Genomic DNA, 22,308 nt, shown 5'->3' with positions numbered 1-22,308 from the left:
TATATATATACATATATATACATATACAGTCGACAATATGCAAATGCATAACTGTTTGTTCGCTCGATAACATATTAACAAAAAGTTGATTTCATTACAGTTTATTCATTTCGAATTGAATATTTGTTATACATATCGTTATTACATAAAGACCAAAAAAGAATGGTTCGATCAAAATATGTATCATGGAGAGGACGAAATTCTAAAACAGGTTATTTTTAGTGATGCTTTTTTCGACTTTTTTTGATGCCACAGAATTTTAAACAAGATAAAAAATTAAGTGTTTATCATTTAAGGCGGATTACTAATCCAAATATCAGTTGTCTTCTTTTGTTCCTTTTTGAACTGAAAAAAAACGTTGTTTTCGTTACAGTTATTTACTAAAATTAGAAAATGAAGAAAAGTTTCAAAAAAACACAAGTATTTATGTTAATAATAAATATGTATTAAATTAAAGTGAAGTAGGTATCATTTGGGATACGGAAGACTGAAAAAAGACTTCTTTAGAGCTCAGACAGTTTTTCCACGTCTTATTTGCAGAAAATTTTGTCAATGATTGATTGTTTCATGAAAAAAGCGAATTAAATTACCTTTTTCTTGAAAAACTTTTGCATTTTCCATACCAGTAAGTGTTTGATAAGCTGGATCTGCTTGATCCACTATACCGCCTACTGCTGGTGCTACAATTATATTAAATGCAAATTATAGCAAACATGTTTTGTTCTTGGGATGAATCCAAGAGAATTATATGCTTTTGTTTCTCAAATCTTTTTTTTTTGATTGTATAGGCTAGAAAAAGTTAGCCGAGCTTATAGCTAAAATGCCAAACATCTGTGGAATGAAATGGCAACTGAACCACGTTTGGTTGAATTGCGTGGAGTAACGAGTTCAAGAACGAAGAAGGTGAAATCTTTGTTTCAACATGTTCATATCATTGCACCATTCTACATTTCCAAATGATTATTTTCGAAGTAATATATAAGATGAAATTTAAAAATTACGTTTAATTTCTTGTGTGTCCTCCAACCTGTCTTCTGCAAATAACAATTAGGTCAGACAAGAAATCGCAGATTATCACTGGAATTTCTATAATGATCAATCTTTCAAATTCAAATGATTTCTTCTAAGAAGTTGAGCTTATCAGAGACGAACTATGCGAATAGGGCAAATGACACAATCATGATTACAAATTGATTATTATAGTTGCAGTTGTCCAGAAATCTGAATTAGATTTGTATCAGTAATGATATACTAAAGCTACGAGGTTTTGAATATGATCTGTCCCGATTAATCTGAATTGCTTTAATTAAATTACCTTTTTTCTCAGCAAAAATTTTTTCGTTGTCCATGCCAATAAGTGTTTGATACTTTGGATCTGCTTCGTCTGCCATACCGCCAACTGCTGGTGCTGCAATCCCATGATTTCAATAAACCATATATGAGATTAAACTAAACACATTAATTTAGAACTGCCCCTTCATGTATTTCATTGAAATGCTTCCGTGTCATTTCGTTTATGACCGATCTCAATGTCCCTTGAACGCAGTAAAAATGCTAAAATATTACTTTCAACGAATTTCATTTTTTTTAACAAATACGGGAAATAGCTACAGCATTATTAATGAACTACCTTTAATCTCAATTTGCTGTATTGGTGCAGTCGTTGGACCTGTAATTGCTTTAAATTCTTATTGTATAGCTAGCAGTAAAACTATGTTAATATTTCTTTCCTTCTCCACTTTTTTAGTTAAAAATAAATCTCAATTTCAAGCAAATTGGTGACGGAATAAAGAGAGAGCTCACTTTTTGAAGTTTTTTCTGGTGCTTTTTTATCTGCTGAAAAATTGACAGTGCGTTATTTAGAGCCTTAAAATTATTTGCAAGGTTTTTCGCTAGCGATTCGTAAAAGTTTAATTTTTTTTGAACCCTGTAGGAACAATTTCAGTCAGCTTGTTGGTACTTTCACTTCAAATATGCGTTGTCAGGAAATTAGTGTTACGTAGTTTTCAGAATAATATTGTCACTGAGCTCGTCGTGATCTTGTTTTTCTTCCTGTTCTGATTTTAAAATTAAAATTACATTGTCAGCAATTTTTTGATTGATTTTTGCGAGCTGAACAACTATCCTGGTGCTCAAAAATACTTACCAAGAAAAACTGAATAGAAAAAACTTGATATTTCTGCGTTTCTAAATTTCTTTTTAATTTTTACAAATAGGTCCGGGACGGTTTCGGTGATAACGTTATTTTTGTAATAACTATTGAAAAAGTTATAAAGTAAAAGTGTGTACCTTGGCATGTCCATCTGCTAATTTTAAAACTGGAAGATGAGAACTGTGGTGGAAGAGATGGAGAGCATGGAAGATGAGAACTGTGGTGGAAGAGAAAGATATGCGTAAAAGTTTATTTATTGAATGGAATAAAAAAAAAGCTTACGTTTCGATACATTCTCATAATGGTCATCTGCAAAATTTGTAGAATTTGGGAAATCGAATTGAAAATTTGATTCAAACTCCAAATTTAGTTCGAAAGAGTATGTTTAAAAGAAGCATCCGAAAAATCAATTACCTTCGACGGGTTTTTCAGAAGGCAGACCTCGAGCCGGTTTAGGGACACTCTTTTCTGTAAAAAATATCATCACAATGTTCTCATTATTACATGCATTATATATTTATTCTTCTGTTGTTTTTTGGCTTGACAAAAATTTAATATTCTAAAAAATATAACACATAACCGCCTTCTTTTTTGGTAGTAAACACTTCATCGCCTATTCCACACATTGTTTCATACTGAGGTTCGTTTTCTGATTTTACCACCTCTTCAACCATTTTTCTTTCTTCTGCAAAGATTTATAAACTTAATGGATTCAAATGCAAGCTTCCACACTTTAGTTATTTCATTTATTTAAGAATTAATATGTTACATTTTTGACATTAATTTATTGCTGTAACTGCTTCAGCAATAAATTAATGTCAAAAATGTAGCAAAAGCAAAAGGTTTTGCCAAATAAAATCGGTAATATTGAAAGCTTACAACGCTTTATTTATTCATGAGCAAACGGAAAGATTCATGAAATAGTGTGCTGAGGAATGATATTTTATTGGAATTTAGTACTAACTGTTTTCGGGAACATTAAAATGGAGTTTAAATTTAAAAATTAGAAAAATCAGTTGGTTAGATTAGTGCATTCATCCGAATGAGGCTACTTTTTATAACTACATAAGGAATCATAAGACCACAAGAAAATGAAGGCACATCTGTGAAAGTAAAAAAGCGCAGCAAAAGAGTGTATTTGCGATAACTTGAAAATACCATTGACGACTTCCTGAGCAAATTTCTGTCGCTCATTTTGAATTGTTCCAAATGCGACACCAATTTCTTCGCATAGTTTTCTTTGCAATTTTTCTGATAGTTGGCGTGTTCCAAGACGTGACTCGAGTGCACAAACCTTTAATATCCACAAATATTCGTAGAGTAGCATTGATATAGTCCTACCTACTGACATCCCACTATCGTATTCTAAATCCTATCGTGTATCACCACGAGCGTCAGATGAGGCAAGCTATGCTTGCAAATGTAGAACAAAAATAAACCTTAGCATTGAGAAGAATGAGCTGACGAGTGATGCCCCATCTCATGTAAATGAAGATATGCAGCATAACAATCAGACAAACGAATGTTACAAATGCTGCTACCACTGCTGATGTTATCAAAATTGTAGCATGTGATCTGAAGTATGCCAAATTATATCCTTTAAGGAAGATTCGACTTAATAGTACTAACTGCACGTTAATGTCGTGGCTCACTTCATTTCTGCTTCAGCAAGTTGTCTTTTGGAACGTTTTATCAGTACTGGTAGCTCATGGTTTTTAACAATTTCTGCTGCTCCTCCAAACTTATCGATGAATGTGGAAAGGTCATTTTCACCTATACAGCTTCCGACAAATGATTCCGTATTTTTCCATAACCTTTCCTGAAAGCAGTGAAATCTTTGTTAGATATCAATATCCAAATAGTATGTTGTGTTTTTTATTAAAACTTCGAATATATGGACAGCACTGAGTTAAGAAGCGTATAACATCGAATAGTTGATAGAATTAATATTTCCATCCATTCCACAGACGAAGTTATCAGATCGGAAGAAATGATGAAGTTCAACTAATTATAGTCATGGACGTGATTTCTCAATCAAAATATTTCTCAAACAACGAATAACATTACAAAAGAACACCTCAGAGATAATTACTAGCACAAGCATCATTGTTTTAATGAAGTTTAAATACATCTGCAAATGAGGCCTTCGACACGTACTGCCACAGAGGTGTCACTCAAATAATAAATGATATCAGTATCACTTCAACCACGCTTACATCTATCCGGGAACTGCAATATTAGTAACGGAAAATTTGCTTTCATGCAAATTGGAGCTGCAAAGGGCAGAAATATACTACCGTACGAATCGCTTCTCTTCATGTAAATTAATAATTCAAAGAATAATATGATTGAAATTACCTTATTGGAAACAGGCCGGAATCTTTAACCTAATTGGATTTGGTACTAGATAAGCTGACCGTACTATTTTTGAATTATTTCATTTCAAGTGATACTAACTGCAGTTCAAATTGATAACTGCAAGGAACTTTTATTTATTTTTTATTTTTTGAAGGAAGTAGTAATAAATGACACTGTGCTTTTTTTACTCTTTATTGGTACATAATGACAGCAAGATAATCAACATTTCCCCATGGAAGTCGGTATAATTCTTGTAGCAGCTCGACCTACGGTTGGCCTTAAAATCTGAAATGAGCATAAAAGGTTTTGATCCACAGACATTATTGCTGCTGCATTGTCGAACTGTCCACAGTAATGAGGTGCCGAAAATATTGTGACACATTTACGGGCTCCAAAAAATTCATATCCATCTTGCACAACCTGATGAGCACGAGCTACCTGTAAAAAACCTCATGGATTTATTTAAGAGAATGAGGAAAATAAACTATATTAATGCAGTGCTCAAAGTTATTTTATTTGCTATTTCACCATTTATTACTGAATTTGCTGAAGAATGTTCCAAGCAGAGTTTCTCTTACCATATCAATATTTAATTCTTTACACAGTGAAGCCAAAATATCAGTTCCAAATCCAAAAGAAGCGCCTCGCATATTCATTTGAAATCCACTAATACCTATTACCGGATCTGCCCACAGTAAATCCATTTCCAGGGATGGACTTACGACATCGATTGGTCGCTTAATTTCTCGCAACTGTTGAAGACTTTTCAACTGCGGAGATATACCACCATGCATGCACAATATACGTTCACCAACCAGTGCTGTTAATGGCATGCACTGAAACGTATCCTGCAAACTAAGCTGTTTTGAAAACTAAAATTGCTAGACATATCATTGGTCTCATAATTTTAACTTAAAATATATTTACGCCTTGACGTTGACGTACACTAGCTGGGAGCATTTTAAATGCAGATTAATCTGAGCATTATAAATAGAGATTAATTTTTTGATTTTTTTCTTTTTTTTTCGTATAACAGCTTTTCAAATCTGAAAAACTTCATTTCAATACAATTGAAAAATAAAGTGAAAGGAAAAAATCGAAAAACTCAGGTAAATTAAGTTTGCTGAACCTGGAATGTTTGCCATAATTGGGCTGAATTGAAACGGCGCATACATTCTTCATAAAAGCCATATACTCGATTAACATTGGCACACTCATGATTTCCACGGAGTAAAAAGAAGTTATTTGGAAACTTCACCTGTATAAAATTTTATCAACTTTCATCATTACTGCAATGTATGAACAACACCTAAAGAACAAGAATGGTAGCTCATTCAACATTTATTTTGATAGGGGATCCAAATATTGTAAATAAATCCGTTAACAATTATTTAAGCAGTACTAGTTTACTTCGTGCATCTGCTGGCTGCTTTCATTGAATATTTGTCTGCTTTTCATATGACTTGTTGCGGATTCCGCCGCTTCATGAATGAATTTTTGCAAAACCAAAATAATTCCGGTTATAAATAATAACGCAGACCTTGTAACAAAATAGTAATATGATAGTTTCGAGATTCTGATGTCCTCGGTCTACGTAATCACCCAGGAATAAGTAATTGGCAAGAGGAGGAAAACCGCCACGACCAAAAATTCGCAATACGTCGCCATACTGACCGTGCGTATCACCACAGATACGAACAGGTGGATCGATTTCTATCAACGATGGCTGTGCCATGAAAATTTCGCGAGCTTTATCTAAATTTAAAGGCATTTTGTGAGGTCAACTAAATTCGAGAAAATTCTAACCTGGCGACTGACATATCTGTAATGGTACTGATAATGTGGAGGAACTGATCCCTTGGCCAAGAAATGAACATTTTATTTCGGTTCGACACTGTTGACAATAAACTATTAATGAAAACAATAGAATTCTCTCTCTCTCTCTCTTCTTTTCCCTCCAAAATCTGAGTGATATGCAACGAGACTGGTTTCTTGATCAGAATCTAAAGTTTGGGCCCCTTAGTTGATCTATATTGAAACCCGCTCTTTCCATTGTTGCACATAGTGTCCTAATTTGTCTATTCAATTTTCAACCATAATTTCTGCTAAGTTACACCAAACCCACGACCTTAATTCACAAACTTGCTCTTCCTTCAATCCCAGCAACTTCCTTGACATGAAGAAATCATATGGACCTAAGGAGTTACCTAAAAGAGGACTCACGACAAAGCGATGCGATTTCAGGTTCGCGAACAGTTTTTGTGAGACCTTTATCCGGTTGTCCAACGCTTAACAGTCGCAAGATCAAGTCGTTAACATTAACTTCCGCCATTCTTCAGTTTTCAGTCTTCGAACTGAAAACTTTACTCAATTGAAATCTATTAATTGAATTACAAATTTATCAATTGAATTACAAATACCTGTTATTCAAGTTGCGCCATTACGTCTTTCTCGGTCTGTTAGTATAGTTAACTCATTACTTGACCTTCCCAAAACTACTGATGGGTACATACCATTAGTCTGTAAATCATAAAACTTGCACAAGTTGCTATTCTGTCCTGGTTGTTATGCAGTCTACCTGCGTCGCGCCAATCCTAACAATAATCATTTCACTTTCTATATTAGAATTTCTTAAATTCCTGGTAAAACATTTTGCATAATTCGTCTGAATCGGAGAGTTATTGTATATACTAAAAAAATTCAATTGAAGCATTTCATTCTTTGGAGACCAGCTGCATGCTGAGTACAGGAATGAATCTTTTGCCACAGTTGACAATTTAAAATCCTTCACTCCATAATACAAAATAGGAACAATTGCAGCGCAGTTATGAGATCATATGAACTTAGCTAGAATTTATTCTTCAGTTCTAATCTGCATCAAATTAGTTTGCTACTTGTAACACAAATCCATCATCACCAAAAAGAAATTGACCAATAAAAAAAAGATATTACGACATATTATTCATGTTTCAGAACAGCAGACAAATGGAAAACCTGATGATTATCGGACTATGTTAAAATATCGCTTGCTACATTAGAGATTAAACTTTTGAAAAAGCAAAAAGTAATGGAAACTGCTCATTCGGCATGACGCATTTCTCTGAGAATTTGGTCTACTGAATGATGCTACTGAAATATATCAAAGTCTACTGAATATATCAACCACTACTGAAATTGAAACTGAATATACTGAAATATATCAAAGCGGATTTCTAAAACAAGTTCTTTTACATCAAAACTTAAACACTTAAAATCAACCAATATGTGCATCTATCATCTTCAAAGTTCGAAGCTCCGACCGCAACCTGCTGTGTTATTCTACCGGTTCGAAAACGTTTGCTTTTACAGTATTGATAAAAAGATCTTAATCAGCGCTTTTCCTGAAAGACTAATGACTTAGGATGCTGTCACAACGAGTTCTCATTCAAAGACATAGGCACCGCAGAAATATCTACTTATCAGCTTACAGAATCTATATTCTGTAATCAGTAATCTATATCTTTCTTCTGAGGACCAATTTGTTGGTGGAAAACATAAAGCAGCGATGTGACATATTGTTGAATACTAAGTTCCAACTGCTTTTAAAATTATTAAACAAAATAATGGCTCGAAATTACTTTCTGATTAACACCAAAACAAGAGAGCTTCTTGGTAAATGTGGACAATTTGGTGAATAATCCAACTAATGGATTTGGTAAATCCAAAGCGATATTCTCTTCGGGACTTTTCACTGTAATAAAAACGTCATCCGGAGCTTCAACCTACAAAATTTACAAATTAACGTGTGGATGTCTTTCAGAAACTCATCGGTCCTTTAAAACTGATGAAAAGTGCTAGAGTACAAATTCTTCCCATTTCTATCCCATCCAACAGAAGGCACGAATAATCAAACACAATGCAAAATTAGTTCCATCATTTTCTGCCACTTCAAGCAAATCGTTAGCAGCAGTAAAAGTCATTTTTGAAAAAAACTGACTTCTGAAACTAAATTAACCCGTATGTTAACTAGGAAAGTTCTGAGATTCACTAATGTAGGGGGCATGAAACAACCGCTAGCGAATAACTCTTCAAATCCTTTTTAAAAATTCTACTGCATTCGCAGATGAAGACATGTCAAGGAGTACAAAATAACTTAAGGTAAGTCTACAGTTTATCATTTCAAGAAAAACAATTCCCCATTTCATTTATAACCACAGAAAAAGTTCTTGTGCGTTTGTTTGAATTTCATACTAATCTAATTCTTCACCTACCAACAATAACTCACTCTTATACGTGTAGGATCAGCGTAAGGACTCTGTACGTCTACTTGTGGAAGACGAGAACGAAACAGAAACGTTCTAGATCCGTTGCCGAGCACTGATGGGGAAGATAACATCCGTAGTTCTATGGAGGGCGCGATAATTAGCCTGGATATCATCTTGGCGTTATAGGCAGCAGATGAGCAGACCTGAAATAGGCGTGCATCCATGAGTGTATTAATGAAACGGCTTGCCTTGATTGTCATATGTGATTATCGTGGTCTTGTGGAGACAAAGTGGAAGTGATCGTATGCGCAATTCCTCAACCTCGTTATATGTGAGACAATGTAAACCACTCCACCTGTCCACTTACAACAATACCCAACGGGTCTATGCTTGAATTGCGACGGGCAGCTTATAGGCTAAGTAGTTGTCGTGAAGTACATTTTGTAGTGACAAGATTGGCAGTGGTGATTTGATTCGATGAAGAAACCAGCCAATTGATGTTTATCTCTCCAGTTAGTATCGTTCATACGTCTTATCGATGTATAAGCAGGATAGCAAGCCATCAAACTTTTTGGGCTTTCCGCCGAATCCTTCTTACTACAAAATCATTATCTGGGAATGCTTCCACTATCGTAGCGTGGTCGCTTGCATATCCACCGGTTGGTTATTTTTCGAGTGCATTTATGCATCAAGCTAATGTTTTCTTTTCTATATGTCTAAAGTGTTTCAAACATTTTAAGGTTAGTAAGGCAGGTCTTCGCATGCTGCACGATGTGAAAGGCATTGGCGGAAATAATGGAGAATTTGTCGAAAAAGGCGGCGAAAAGAAAGCATGTAAGACAAACGAAGTAAGTCATAGACAATTTTAATTGTAGTGCTGGATTTTCATTCAGATACTCTGTATTACTCTTGAATGGAACTAAGAGATATTTTTGTCCATTACAGGATGTGTATACCAGCACTAGAGTGTCAGCTTTTCCGGAAATGAATGTGAAACCGAATATGATTGTTGCCAAGTGGGAAGCACTAATGAACAGATGTGGGTTACGGGTAAATCTTATCTTTTTTTAGTTTAGTCCTTTTCATTTTCATTTATCTTTTTTTGTTTCTTTTTGACATGTCTGACCATCGCACTAAATCACTGATGATATATGTTGCTTCAGATCGACAGGACTGCTCAAAAGGAAGATCAGAATGCTCAGAAGAGGAAGAGGAGTACAGTACTTGCTATGTTTTTTGTTGCTGGCAGCACATTTTGCGGACTTCTGTACTTTTGTGTGTATTATGGTAATGATTTACCATAGTTGTAAAGGCTTCTTTTGACAGCGGACAATTTTACTCAAAGCGTTTGGTGATTACCAGTAATTGGCATTTTATTAAGTAAAATCAGTGTCTCGATACATTCATTTAATAGAATAATATGAAAATGCAACATAAATAAATTCAGTGCAGGTCATATAACAAACAAAAAGGAAAATTAAAATAGTGCATTTAAGTTGTAGTGTTAATTTATGTAGAACCTGAAAAATTAATTAAAGGATGGATGAAAAGAGATGAGGACAATGCATATACGGGTATATTAGCCCCCTATTATCGTATCAAAGGGGCGTGTAGGTCATGGAGAAACGTAAGTTTTGTTTCTTTTTTCAAGTCTAATTTTCATTCTTATATTGACATATGTCCGTCTTTGATCAGTGTAAGACAGCCATGTATTCATTCAACTGTTATTTGTTATTCACTCCCGCTCTTCCTTTCTTACTAATCAAAAATAACATCAATATGTTATTGCATGCAGTGTTGCATACTATTTTCCTTAATACAATTTGTTTGCAGTTTGTGGTAGAGCCATCCAGGGACAAACTTCTTCCGGATCCGTTAAAACCACCATATTGGCAACCCAAGTATACTGTTGTTATTGAACTAAAGAACGTTTTGGTGGCACCAGAATGGAGTGTTAGTCTTGGAAATTAATTTATGCTAACTAAAAAAGTATTTTGAAAGTAAACAACTGAGTAATAATTGCATCATTAGATATGAGCCAGTTCTCTTATAAATTTCCTGTAATTCTTTTAAACTGTGGGGATAATTTTCAGTACAAAATGGGAAATCGCGTCAAGAAGCGTCCCGCGGTAGATTATCTGTTGGATGTTATTGGATATCCTAACTTTGAAGTTGTAATTTATACGTCAGAAACTGCACTAAACGCAAATCCAATAGTTGAAGCTTTGGACAGCAAGCAGAAAATCATGTACAAGCTGTATCGTGATTGCTGTAAGTACATGAACGGCGTTTACGTTAAGGTCTGTCTAGCCACACATTTGCGTTCGATTAGCATTCTTTGTATTTTTTGTATGTTTTGTTTCTACTTTTGATTTTAACCAAGTTATTTAAATATTTTAGGATCTTTCTAAGTTGAACAGAGACCTGTCAAAAGTCATCTATATTGATTTTGACCCGGAGTCATTTCGATGTAACCCGGAAAATGTGTTACGGTTACCAAAGTGGGATGGCACTCTCGATGATACTGCACTTGTTGATCTTGCTGAACTGCTCAAAAGTAAATTGCTATAATTCCTCATTAGTTCATCTCACAAATGAAACTCTTCTATGGGATCAAGGATAGTTTCTTGCTTCATTTGGCTTTTTTTTTTTTCAGCAATACACTTATCAGATGTTGACGATGTGAGACCCACGCTTCAATATTATAGTCAGTTTGACGATCCGCTCAAAGAATTCAGAGAGAGAGCAACGAGAGTTGCTGAACTGGTCAGCGTTTTTGAATATGATATTATTATTTAGCGATTATTTAGCTACCCGTTTCTAGTCCCAGGATCACCTTTTTCTCTCAAAATTTAATTTGAACTTCGATTTCGAGGAGTTTTTACATTTCGATAAAAACCAGAAATTCTTTCGACAATATGGGATTAGATTTGAAATTGTTTTTGTTTTCTTGTGACATAATGAGTTTAAAGGAAAAGAAGATGCATCGGATGGAGTCCGAAAAGGAGGCATTTGTTGCACCGGTGAAGAAATATCAAGGTCGATTATTTGGCTTTCGTCGGCATGAGTAACTTATAACGTTTTCGTTGAAAATATTTTTTTCAGCACTGTTGTGAACCGATTTGTTGCTGTTTTTTCTTATAGAAAGTTTAATTATTTTTGTTTTCGTAATGTTGACGAATGCAAAATCGTTATTTTTTGTTCATCAGTTAAATATATTTCATTTTCTTACACTTATTTGTAATCTATCTCCAATAAAAAGTAACAAGTTTTAAAACTTACGAGAAATCAAGGGAATGGAAATATCCGAGTTTGCCGTAGATATTCGAATTATATAGAAGTATCTAAAAACTTTCTTTTTGTTGATAGAAATGTTTTTCATTGTTAGTTCATGTTTGTTTTGCTGTGTTAGAATGGTATCGGTCTCGGTCCATAATACCTTGTTTTTACCTTTCTCATGCAAAGGCTCATTTTAATGTGTTTTTGATGTGCTCTTCCTACTTCATATCTTGGATCTATACGCAGTATACTAAATAAAATTTGGAAATTTGTTTGCTTGTTGGCATATTATTCGCGGTTTACCACAGCCATATATGAGTAACACACAACTATACGGTCACCAGCGACAAATAATTTTATCGATTTTTGCTTACAAAAAATCGCATAACATACTACATATCTTACTTATTCCTAGAACTCGGCCAGTTGATTCTACCTGTTTGTGAGCAGTGATTTCCAAGAACGAACTCATAGGTTCTCTATTTCAGCCTTTTTTTGTCTCAAACAGCATGTATTGTGCAATAATACGAGTTCCGTAAGCAATTGCATAAAAGGTTCACTTAAATTATTGACTTTAGGTTTAGGCATCATAAAACTTGGAACAAGAAGACAAAGGAAGCTGTGACCACCTGAACTAAATTGTTAATTAATAAAAAAAATCAAGGAGATGATAAAAATGCGGTGCAATTGTCAACTTCTAAGGTTTTGTTAAATTCAAAACTAATTCGCTGCGCTTTGTCTTCTATTTTTCTGTGTGCGCTGCTACCCGTCTAAACTGCAGTGATTTTTGTTAGTTGTTTCCTTGTTTCTCTTGCGGAAAATTGTCCATTATACTCTCGAGACATTAATTTTGAAGTCACACTCTGATTTTTTTTAAAAACCTCTGACAAGTCGAGCGAGATCGTATCGTTTCTTTAGCTCAATTTTCAGCTTGGTGTTGTCATCCATCAGTTAGCTATAAAAAATGAAAGTTCGTAAAATAGAGATAGAATGACAGGTTTGTCATAGTGTAAGCAAAATAGGATCAAGCAGAAATCTTCTGGAGGACTCTCAATGTATCCAAAGTAATGTTAAGAACAGTTTATATACTTACTCTATTACCTTATGATGATTGTAATTACCATGGCACATGTAACCGTAAATAAAAATTTTCCCAAGGAATTAAGACAGTACGCCGAAAGAAGTTTGATATGATCAAACATCGAAGAGGTGCATGCCGAAAGTTTCAAAGGTTAGCAAATTAAAACTGTCCGATCATAACTCGTTAGCATTCTTACCATCAGTCATATTGCATCTAGCCATTGGTGATGTATTCGATAGACTAGTATATTCTGAAGTCCATCTCAAGTATTTTTTTTTTGTGGTATCGGCCTTTCAACGAGTGGCAGCGCATGGTGACAGTAACTGAATTCAATTAATCTTGGACGGATGTTGATGTTATTTTTATCGGTCGTATTTTTTGCTGCAAGGCATTTTTTTTTTCCTGTGAGTGACAGTTTTATGGTGGTAATGCTTCATTTTTTCCAAATTTTATTTGACAAATTTTTTTGCTTTTATTCTCTTGAAAATATTGGCAAAAACTTTCTTACAATTGTTTGTAGCATCTTCCCTTAATACTATCAACTAATTTGTTATATTGACGTCGATGTTCTAGATGCACTGTTGACATTGTCAATTGTCGTGTGGTCAAGAATAATTTAATTCCTACTGTCACTTAGATGTTAGACAAAGTTGCCTACTTCGTTTGCTTTTTAACCCCACTTTTTTAATGTTCAAAATTTTTTCCCTTGTATACTTTGCTCTGTTTGTCAAATATCATTTTCATTCAGATTTAGTAAATAGAAATAGTCAGCGAGTAAATAGTTCCTCCTTTCAAACTGTCCTTATTTTATAGAAAGGTTCTATTTCTTCTTTTTTAATGAATTATTTTAAATTTTAAGGTATCAATTCAATATCACTAACTTGACAGCGACAACAAACAATAGGCACTATCGACTTTAATTTAGACAGTGTCTCTGCTCTCTTCAGTTTTTGGATCTGTGCTTCAGTCATTGCTCCTTAATTTCTCCTATTTCTATCGACAAATCGCCATTTGACACTTTGATTTGTCGCCTATTCGTGGAAACAGCAATGATAATTATTTCATTTCACATCCCGAAAGTTGCATTCTTGCTTTATTTCACCCTTAATCAATGTATTGCCCGAGCACATTGGCGACAGTCTCGGGTTAATTTTTTATAATTAAAATCCCAGACTTAGGTGTGAAAAAAAAGGGAGAATTGTAACTACACGATTTAAAGTTGAAGTTTCATTTTGTGCAGAAGATTTTGATGTAACTTTAAAAAAAAAAGTTTCGAATGAAATTAAGATTGTTTCTGTAAATTCGAAGAAATGCTTTTTCAGATGTAAGAATGCATTAGTTTTTCCAGGTTTTTATGCAAATGTTTAATTCATTTCAGCAAGCACACGATTTATCAGGTGCTGGTAACAAACAAGGATTTCAGTGGTCTAGAAGTTTACTGGAAAAGTTTTGCATGAACGATCGGCAAAAATTTCGCGAGCTTCTTGAACCAATCCTTGTCCCACGAATTGTTGGCACACAATCTCATGAAGAAGTTGCTGGGGTGTGATTTTCAGCAACTGTTTTTCAAACATCCGAACATTCAATGCAGTTCATCTGCGGAAGTGATAGGATATTAGATCTATTACTTTCGAGAAAGACATGCAGTGACAGTGCTTCTTCATCTTAATCTGCTCTTTGGTTCGACATCATGCCATTTGTTTAATCGCATGTTGCAGCAATGCTTTTTCGTTTTATGCGAAACTTCTGCAACATGTGCCGTACCTGCTGAATATTCAGCATATTAGGATTCATAAGAGTGGTTCCATTTTTGTTTCACGTTATTACTTTTGGTGGTTTTCCAGTTTTGTAGCCAAAGTTACTTCACTTAGAATTGTTTGTCATTTTTGCTAAGATTATTATCTCTGCTTTGTCCCCTGATCATTTTTAAGGGCATTGGCTTGGTTGAAAAGTTATAAGGTTCATTAGTTGGTTATATGTTTAACATTTATTAGTGAAAGGTTGCATTTTTTCATCTTTTTGTGTTTAGCGATTTTGCGATTCCAACATTTTTCAGCACTTGTCAAGGACATTATCGGCTTTAGGTTTTACAACTGAATGGGATTTATTCGAGGAAGCTACTCCTCACGGCATGAAATCATTCAAGACATTAATTGCTACACATGATCTAAGCGTCCCTAGACGACTTGTACTTGCATGCCATTATGATTCAAAATTCCTGAAAGGGTAATTTATTCAGCTTTTGAAGGGAAATACTTTATATAGTTAAAATATAAGCGATGCTTCATCGTTTTTGTACCGCCGTAATTGGTTCCATTTATGACTACTTTCATTTTTATGTGTTGAATGATTGCACATATGTTTTACTAGTTTAGTAAATTTTTAATTATAATTCGGATATAACCTGCGGATACGCGAACAATAATTATTATTAAAGAGAAATTTTCATTGGTGCTACCGATTCTGCAGTGCCTTGTGCGATGCTGCTCGAAATGGCGCGCACACTTGGTCCACATTTACGCAATCGCAGGAGAAGAGTAAGTTGTTTTTTTTTCTTTTTTTTTTAAAATCTGATTTTTTTTAAAAAAAACAAAATCTAATGTTTAACAGTATAGAAATTTCAGTTAACTATTTGGTGCACGAACGTATGATTTTATGAATATTATACGAATATTTTTTAAAGCCATGAATCGTATTATGCAAATAGCAGTATCAAATATTTATTTTGCAGGATATAACTCTTCAGTTGATTTTTTTTGATGGTGAAGAAGCGTTTCATGAATGGTCAGAAATAGATTCATTGTATGGTTCTCGTCATTTAGCTTCAAAATGGAACCAGGAATATTTCATGAACATCTCTCAATCATCTTTCGAAGTTAAGAAGGAAATTGATCGAATTGTGGGTTTTTTGCTTTTATCTTCATTTAATTTTTGCTTTTCTTGTTATGAAAAGTCAGATCCTTATGTACATATTTTCTCCATCTCTCGTGAAATTATTTTATTTTATTTTTTGAAATTGGATTAAAAAAATTCCAGTCATTGTTATTCCTGAAATCCAATCAGTTTTATCAATATAAATACTTTCCTTTCTACTCCTGTTTTTAATCTGTTTCTAAAATCTCTGGGATTTCTCATTGTTTTACGGTGTAATTTATGATACTTTATTGAAATTTGTTTAATTCTTTCGACCCATCTTTTAAAACTCATAAAGTTTTTCCGTCCAACCACCCGATTTTCTCTTAAATTTTATCGTTTAAAAATGAGATTTTTAATTCTGCTTTTTCTTCACTTATTTCTTTTACTCTTTCAAGCAAAAATAAAACAAATATATTTGTATCTAATATAAAATGTTTAAAGCTAGTGTATAATGGGCGGTAGGTATTAATTGATTACCTAAGTTTTATAATTAAAAATAATTTTTACTTTAACTATCAGACATCAACAGTAAATAATTTAAGTATAAAATTAGATTGAATTGCTATTTTGTGGAAAGTCAGTGTTTGGAAATCACTGACATACATTTACGAGGGTAATAGTCTTGTCTCAAGAATCAAATTAAAAATGTAATGACAAAATGTATCACCATTTCCAGGATTTATTTATACTACTCGATCTACTCGGTGCACCAAACCCAGTTTTTTACTACTTTCATGGTTTTTTATCCAGAAATGCATACTTGGAGATGGTGAAGATTGGTTTGTGCTTTATTTAAACTTTCGTTGCTGTGATACTTGTAATTTTTGTCGTTAGATTTAACGATAATGTTACGAAATGTAAGGGTACATTATTAATTGAAATTCTTAAGTAGCGTTTCTAACGTTATTGTTTCCCTATAAGATTAATTCTACTTTTATTGATACAAATACGCATGGTATTTGCACAATCGTTTTTCGTTATTATTACAGTGATTTTCTGTTGTGAATACGATCATTTGCTGTGCAGGATTACATCTCGGCGTTTCTGTACTTTTGTTTTCTTTTCAGAAATGGAGCTGACGAAAATTGGTTGTTTACACCAATTACATCCAATATTCAAACCTCGGACAGTCTATAGTACAGTACAAGATGATCACGTACCATTCCTGAATCTCAATGTACCTATTTTGCACCTCATACCTCTGCCATTCCCAGATGTATGGCATAAAGCATCCGATAATGCTAGTGTTTTACACTATGAAACCATTGAGAATTTGAATTCAATCTTGAGAGTGTTTGTTTCAAAATACCATGGATTGGTCGCATAGGATGAGGAGCACTCGGAACTTTGACCTGGAATAAATGAAATAGGACAGTGACAAAATTTTTATTTTTGTCGCGATTTCTTAAGTAAATATAAAAAAAGTGCAGTGAATATCAACTTGGCAGTTGTTTGCCAGAATTCTGAAAGGATTTGAAAACTTGATATTCTTTGGGTTGTAATTGAACCCTTTATTTTTCTTCTGTACTTTCATCCTGGCTTAGATTTAATTACTTCCGATATAAATTCCATAGTTAGTAGGAATACTTTTAAACCAATATTCAGACACAAAATCCGTGCGAAAGTATGTAAATTTCACGAGTTCATATTTATATAACTATCAGTTTTGCTTTTTAATGGTCGTTTTTGAATTTGTTTGTATAATGAGTTCATCTGAAATGCTGTGAAAGTTCCGAGTGCCCAAACATGGGATTAAGTAATGTTTATCTCCAAATGGAATCAGTGACTTATGTACGCCGAAAGCAGTAGAAAGGATAATCATTGCTTACAACCATGACTACAATGTAATAATTTTGTTATCGGGCTCAAATTTAGGGAGAGTTCTGCTCATTGTTGCTCTTTAATCTTCGCAAATTTCATTGAAATTGTAATCAATCATCAGCCATTTTAGGATTCCTTTAATAGCGAAGAAGCTAATATTGCTTATTGAGTTGTAATCATTTATCCTATTGTTTTCGACATTGATTTGGAAAGAATTGTTTAGGAAAGTTTGGAAAGAAAAGCATAAAAACCACATCAGTACATATAAACCGATGTGTTGATGTCATTTTTATGCTTTCCATTTATTTTTCTCAGGTTACTTTTCTTATTTCCTTGACATGTTTATTTGTCCTGCTGTAGGACTGTGTTCTTCCACCCATTACTTTGTGAAAGATGCTTTTTGCTTATAAAACTGGGTGCTGGGACAGCCAAGGATCCCAAAGATTGCTTACTAACAGCACCCGAACTATTTTTCATATTCTTTGAATGGGAAATGCAATGAAAAATGGATAGTGTGTGTATGTATGTGTGTGTGTGTGTGTTCGTATATGTATGTATGATGCGTGTGTGTTTATATTATTAGCAGAGGAGTCAGTTCCCGCAGTACTGGGTTTCACTGCTTTTAGTTTTTATGGATCGCTTTACCTGTCGGTAATTTTCTTTGTCATTTTATGTGAACGGTCAAGACGTATCTCTTGATACTAGACTCTCTTTGATTTATGACTGTGACTGCTGTTGTGGTTTTAGTTATCTTGGGAAAATTGTAAAATGTGTTAGTACAGGATAGCTGATATGTAAAGTTTGACGTTAGCGCAATTGACAACTTTATGATGTCCTCGACGGTATTGAGTTTTCTGTAGGCCTGCTTCGTTAGCGCCACATTCATCAACGAACTTGACAATTTTTCCTGCGACGAAATCAAAGAATGACAAATTAAATTTACTGGTATTGGTTCGTATGTGGCTTTTCATGGATTGCCATGCAGCATGTAGTCCGATAGAGTAGAAGCATTTTTTGTTATAGTAGTATTCGATTATTCAATAATTTGAAAAATTTACAGTGTTGTTGTTCTGATTCCAATGCTGGATAGGAAAGCAGTTTTGTAGGCATTTCTTTTTACGAAGCACGTATATGAAATTAAAATTTTGATGAACTCATTGGGAAAAAAGTTATAGTTTTCCCTGTTTTTCAAGTTCTATGTTTCCCATCAATTCGTGCAACTCGTAGATTCTCACATTTACTTTCGCACCTGTTATCTCTTGGACTATTCTTTGTCGGACCTCATTTCCGTGATATGCAAACTGTAAAAACATATTTGGTTTGAAAGTAAGTTTTTGAACAATAAAAACTTTATTTAGGCAGAACTAAGAAGACTTTCTAAAGTAGTCTAAGCTTTGCTTTCGAAAAATTCGCCAATATACTTTTCGGTTCAATGTTTATTAAATTTAAGCACAAGAGATTCACATTTCTAAATGCAAGGTATCATTAGTCATTAGTTTTCTTCCAATTACCTGTTTCAGTAAATTCAACTGTTATACTTTAGCTACTGAGTATAAGGAAGTGCTTTTGTCGATATTTCCAAATGGCGAAACTCTTTATTTTTCAACAGCCTTATGACATGCAGTAAGCAATTTTCTTTCTACTTTCTTATGGATCATTAATAATTTCGATTCCCGAGGGCAAAATTATCAGGTGCTTTTTCAACTGATCAGTTCTTCGTTGTTCAAATGGACACTGACGAAGCATGCCGTTGAGGATTGACAGGGAAGTCAAAGATGAGAACAGAGGGAATAAGCCAGATATCCTGTAATAGGATTTATGGTACCTGGATCATTAAAAAATCAAAAGAATATTACCTTCGGTCCACTCTTTGAAGTTGGAATGTGGAGATGTTCGGAAACCGTTGAAGAAGAATGGATGTCGCAGCTAAAAAGCAAATATACGCGCTAAATCTTTAGCGCATATAAAGATTTGCTGCAACAAATGCATCCAAACTACCCGCTCATTTTGCAACACTGTGAATATTACTTCTTTAAATGCATAGGAAGTCATATATCCGCAATACTATGTTAAAATCTGGCATTTGAAATAAGTTTCGTTTGATTTTTATGGTGTACTCTGTAGAACATTCTATAAACTGACCCTGGCTTTCCTGATACACTATTCTGATTATATCACTAATGGAGTGGTGGATTTTGATCATGTATTATCCACTTTTTTTTCTTCTCAAATCAAACTGCAATATAGTCCGGCTTGATGAGAAATTTGAAAAATTTTCGTCATCTCTTCGGTACATCATGACTTCAGCTTCACTACTGCTGTTTGTTTCCACCACTTTTGTTGGGAAATTGTTTTTCTGTTGAACTCGTTTCTCGGCGATACAGATTTATTCGGGATGTAATATTGTTCTTGCACGATATTATTAGTTAACAACAAGAAAAAGGGTATAAAATATATATGTATATTACACGATGAATTGGTAAGCAATGATGAATGAGTTATACAAAAAGCAAATGATATGATCAATTAACAAACTCCTTGTCGTTGCCTTGGATAGTAATTTGACTGTCGGTTAGTTGATAGGTCGTTGAATTGTTTTGTGCTGAGCTACTTTTTAAATATTCTTTCCTAAATGTTATTCAGATATTCCATATAGTAATATTTATTTTTTATAAGAAAAATTTATAAAAACCAGGGAAAAAATCGCGCCTTCTTCATGAACCACAGTATGGAAGTTTCATCTTTGAGCTGTTCCAGTGAATGTTATATTTCGAGCATTAACGTAACTATAGAATGGATTCAAAAATGAGAAGGAAGAAACGAGTTGTTCAGAACTACTAAGGATGCAACTATTTTAAACAAAACAAATATGCATTTCTTCATTTCACTTCTCACCTGCAGGTCCTTCTGCAGTGTTCTATATATTCTGTAATACTTCATTAACTTTATATACATAATCAATTTTGATTCACTTCCAAAAATAATTTTGCCCTTCCCTGTCATCTCGTCTTTGCTCACTTGTCCGTTTGTTTCTCTGCAATCATCGAATTGATACTTTTAAAGGAAGAGTTTAAGAAGTGCATATAAATAGATAGACACGCTTAGTTATCCAAGGAATGGAGAGTATTTCCTTCTTGAGAAATTAAACCTTAAACCATAATTAACCAGTTCCAGCATTGGTAAGACTAGAAAAGGAGGTGCAAAGGTGAAGCAGAATGGGAGAGAGAAAATGATGATAATTAAAAGTGATAGACCCAAGCACCAGTTATAATTGGCTCTATGCTTACCTCTTCCCTATATAAGAAACTACGACAGAATATTTCTACTTCAGTTCTATCTTGCTGAAAGATACACTAACGTTTTCTTAACTATTTGTTACTTACTTTCATAGCCGCAGCAGCAGCAGCAACAGCAACAGCAGTAGCAGCAGTAAGCGATGAGCTCAATTATTAGCACTATCCTATCGATATTGTTTTTTTTCAATGTACCATCTCAGTCATGTATGTTTTCACCCTTTTTACTTCTTAATTATGAATGCGTTTAATGCTGAATGCCTTTTAATATGGAACGAGGTAAAAGAAAAGAGATGAATTCGATCTAACATTTCAATGTACTATGAGAAAACTTCTTTGTAATGGGTAAGGCACTCAAAAGGAATAAGCGATGTAAAAGTGTCACAAACCAGTTTGTCAAACGTCTGTTTCCTTCTGCCTTGGATGCAGACGATATTCAAACTGGTTTCAAATCATATTTTAGCTTTACAGACAGCAGAATCGTCAAACAGTGATAAGCTGAAGTCGCTAGATGTTACGATAAAAAGCATATGAACCAACGCCAATATTTCTGTCACATATCAAAATGCCAGTTTCCGAAGACTCCGAAGGTTACCAAGGATCCCTATGGTGTATAAAACATTATACGATCTCCCAAAAAACCCGTATACAAAGTAATTAAAAAAGCCATAATATGTGGGACCCCATTTTTTCCATCGGGATTTATTGATTATGCAATATTTTCCGCATTAAACTTTTCAGTGCACAAGAATAACGTATATGGTGATAAAGATGCCGCTCCGACTTTAGTTATGGCAGTATCTGTTGAAAAGTCTCCAGCACAATCTTTTCAACTGCATGCTATTCCAGCTGTGGTAAGATTTATTGGATACCGGAAAAAGCGAAATAATGCTTATGGAGACGAAGCCATCTCTCCGACTACAGACTTGACGCTATCTAAGCCAGCACCTGCGGAACAAGCTCCAACACAAGTTGGTCAATCGTATGCTGCTGTGATTCCAGACTCAGTAGAATCTAGTGGATACCGGAAAAAGCGAAATAATGCTTATGGAGACGAAGCCATCTCTCCGACTACAGACTTGACGCTATCTAAGCCAGCACCTGCGGAACAAGCTCCAACACAAGTTGGTCAATCGTATGCTGCTGTGATTCCAGACTCAGTAG

At 34.2% G+C, this 22,308-nt stretch overlaps 6 protein-coding genes across 6 annotated transcripts; 3 read left to right on the top strand and 3 right to left on the bottom strand.

Moving 5' to 3' along the window:
• Positions 1-316: 316 nt before the first annotated feature.
• On the bottom strand, positions 317-3,503 carry LOAG_04920 (hypothetical protein; the record flags this gene model as incomplete). The annotated part of the gene is made up of 8 exons (XM_020446714.1): positions 317-345; positions 591-680; positions 1,316-1,408; positions 1,631-1,669; positions 2,435-2,461; positions 2,567-2,620; positions 2,733-2,837; positions 3,311-3,503. 8 exons carry the CDS (start codon positions 3,501-3,503, stop codon positions 317-319), a joined length of 630 nt encoding a protein of 209 aa, XP_020302981.1.
• A 1,130-nt stretch (positions 3,504-4,633) lies between these two features.
• Positions 4,634-6,948, bottom strand: LOAG_04919 (serine/threonine protein phosphatase PP1 isozyme 1). Its single transcript, XM_020446713.1, has 5 exons — positions 6,718-6,948; positions 6,051-6,265; positions 5,640-5,768; positions 5,089-5,358; positions 4,634-4,948 (listed from the first exon to the last, which is right to left on the bottom strand). The coding sequence occupies exons 2-5, from the start codon at positions 6,243-6,245 to the stop codon at positions 4,730-4,732; spliced, it is 813 nt and encodes a 270-aa protein (XP_020302980.1). The 5' UTR covers positions 6,246-6,265; positions 6,718-6,948; the 3' UTR covers positions 4,634-4,729.
• A 300-nt stretch (positions 6,949-7,248) lies between these two features.
• LOAG_04918 (hypothetical protein) lies at positions 7,249-9,119 on the bottom strand. Its single transcript, XM_020446712.1, has 3 exons — positions 8,775-9,119; positions 8,128-8,271; positions 7,249-7,890 (listed from the first exon to the last, which is right to left on the bottom strand). The coding sequence occupies exons 1-3, from the start codon at positions 9,012-9,014 to the stop codon at positions 7,879-7,881; spliced, it is 396 nt and encodes a 131-aa protein (XP_020302979.1). The 5' UTR covers positions 9,015-9,119; the 3' UTR covers positions 7,249-7,878.
• Positions 9,120-9,151: 32 nt separating this feature from the next.
• Positions 9,152-12,298, top strand: LOAG_04917 (import inner membrane translocase subunit TIM50). The gene is made up of 10 exons (XM_003140454.2): positions 9,152-9,413; positions 9,495-9,602; positions 9,700-9,804; positions 9,918-10,041; positions 10,293-10,381; positions 10,588-10,707; positions 10,848-11,054; positions 11,155-11,311; positions 11,411-11,520; positions 11,727-12,298. Exons 1-10 carry the CDS (start codon positions 9,252-9,254, stop codon positions 11,823-11,825), a joined length of 1,281 nt encoding a protein of 426 aa, XP_003140502.1. The 5' UTR covers positions 9,152-9,251; the 3' UTR covers positions 11,826-12,298.
• Positions 12,299-14,111: 1,813 nt separating this feature from the next.
• LOAG_04916 (hypothetical protein) lies at positions 14,112-17,403 on the top strand. The gene is made up of 7 exons (XM_003140453.2): positions 14,112-14,259; positions 14,493-14,657; positions 15,171-15,340; positions 15,552-15,651; positions 15,846-16,013; positions 16,707-16,809; positions 17,098-17,403. The coding sequence occupies exons 1-7, from the start codon at positions 14,164-14,166 to the stop codon at positions 17,355-17,357; spliced, it is 1,062 nt and encodes a 353-aa protein (XP_003140501.1). The 5' UTR covers positions 14,112-14,163; the 3' UTR covers positions 17,358-17,403.
• Positions 17,404-21,485: 4,082 nt separating this feature from the next.
• On the top strand, positions 21,486-22,308 carry LOAG_04915 (hypothetical protein; the record flags this gene model as incomplete). The annotated part of the gene is made up of 3 exons (XM_020446711.1): positions 21,486-21,588; positions 21,886-22,268; positions 22,300-22,308. The coding sequence occupies 3 exons, from the start codon at positions 21,486-21,488 to the stop codon at positions 22,306-22,308; spliced, it is 495 nt and encodes a 164-aa protein (XP_020302978.1).

Source organism: Loa loa (genome assembly GCF_000183805.2).
Source record: "Loa loa unplaced genomic scaffold supercont3.1, whole genome shotgun sequence".
NCBI lineage: Eukaryota > Metazoa > Nematoda > Chromadorea > Rhabditida > Onchocercidae > Loa > Loa loa.
This window is presented reverse-complemented; position numbering and strand designations above follow the sequence as displayed.

What these genes read in the sequence shown, in the direction of transcription:
- LOAG_04919 (XM_020446713.1), bottom strand. Translation starts at nt 6,245, where the DNA reads ATGGCACAGCCATCGTTGATAGAAATCGATCCACCTGTTCGTATCTGT. An exon ending in TATTACTATTTTGTTACAAG is followed by an intron (nt 5,769 to 6,050) that starts GTCTGCGTTATT and finishes AATTTTATACAG; the next exon opens with GTGAAGTTTCCAAATAACTT. An exon ending in AAGAATTAAATATTGATATG is followed by an intron (nt 4,949 to 5,088) that starts GTAAGAGAAACT and finishes GGTTTTTTACAG; the next exon opens with GTAGCTCGTGCTCATCAGGT.
- LOAG_04918 (XM_020446712.1), bottom strand. Translation starts at nt 9,014, where the DNA reads ATGACAATCAAGGCAAGCCGTTTCATTAATACACTCATGGATGCACGC. An exon ending in CTGATCCTACACGTATAAGA is followed by an intron (nt 8,272 to 8,774) that starts GTGAGTTATTGT and finishes TAAATTTTGTAG; the next exon opens with GTTGAAGCTCCGGATGACGT.
- LOAG_04917 (XM_003140454.2), top strand. Translation starts at nt 9,252, where the DNA reads ATGTTTATCTCTCCAGTTAGTATCGTTCATACGTCTTATCGATGTATA. An exon ending in TGAACAGATGTGGGTTACGG is followed by an intron (nt 9,805 to 9,917) that starts GTAAATCTTATC and finishes ATGTTGCTTCAG; the next exon opens with ATCGACAGGACTGCTCAAAA. An exon ending in TGAACGGCGTTTACGTTAAG is followed by an intron (nt 11,055 to 11,154) that starts GTCTGTCTAGCC and finishes TAAATATTTTAG; the next exon opens with GATCTTTCTAAGTTGAACAG.
- LOAG_04916 (XM_003140453.2), top strand. Translation starts at nt 14,164, where the DNA reads ATGATAATTATTTCATTTCACATCCCGAAAGTTGCATTCTTGCTTTAT. An exon ending in GATTCAAAATTCCTGAAAGG is followed by an intron (nt 15,341 to 15,551) that starts GTAATTTATTCA and finishes TTATTATTAAAG; the next exon opens with AGAAATTTTCATTGGTGCTA. An exon ending in CTTGGAGATGGTGAAGATTG is followed by an intron (nt 16,810 to 17,097) that starts GTTTGTGCTTTA and finishes TTTTCTTTTCAG; the next exon opens with AAATGGAGCTGACGAAAATT.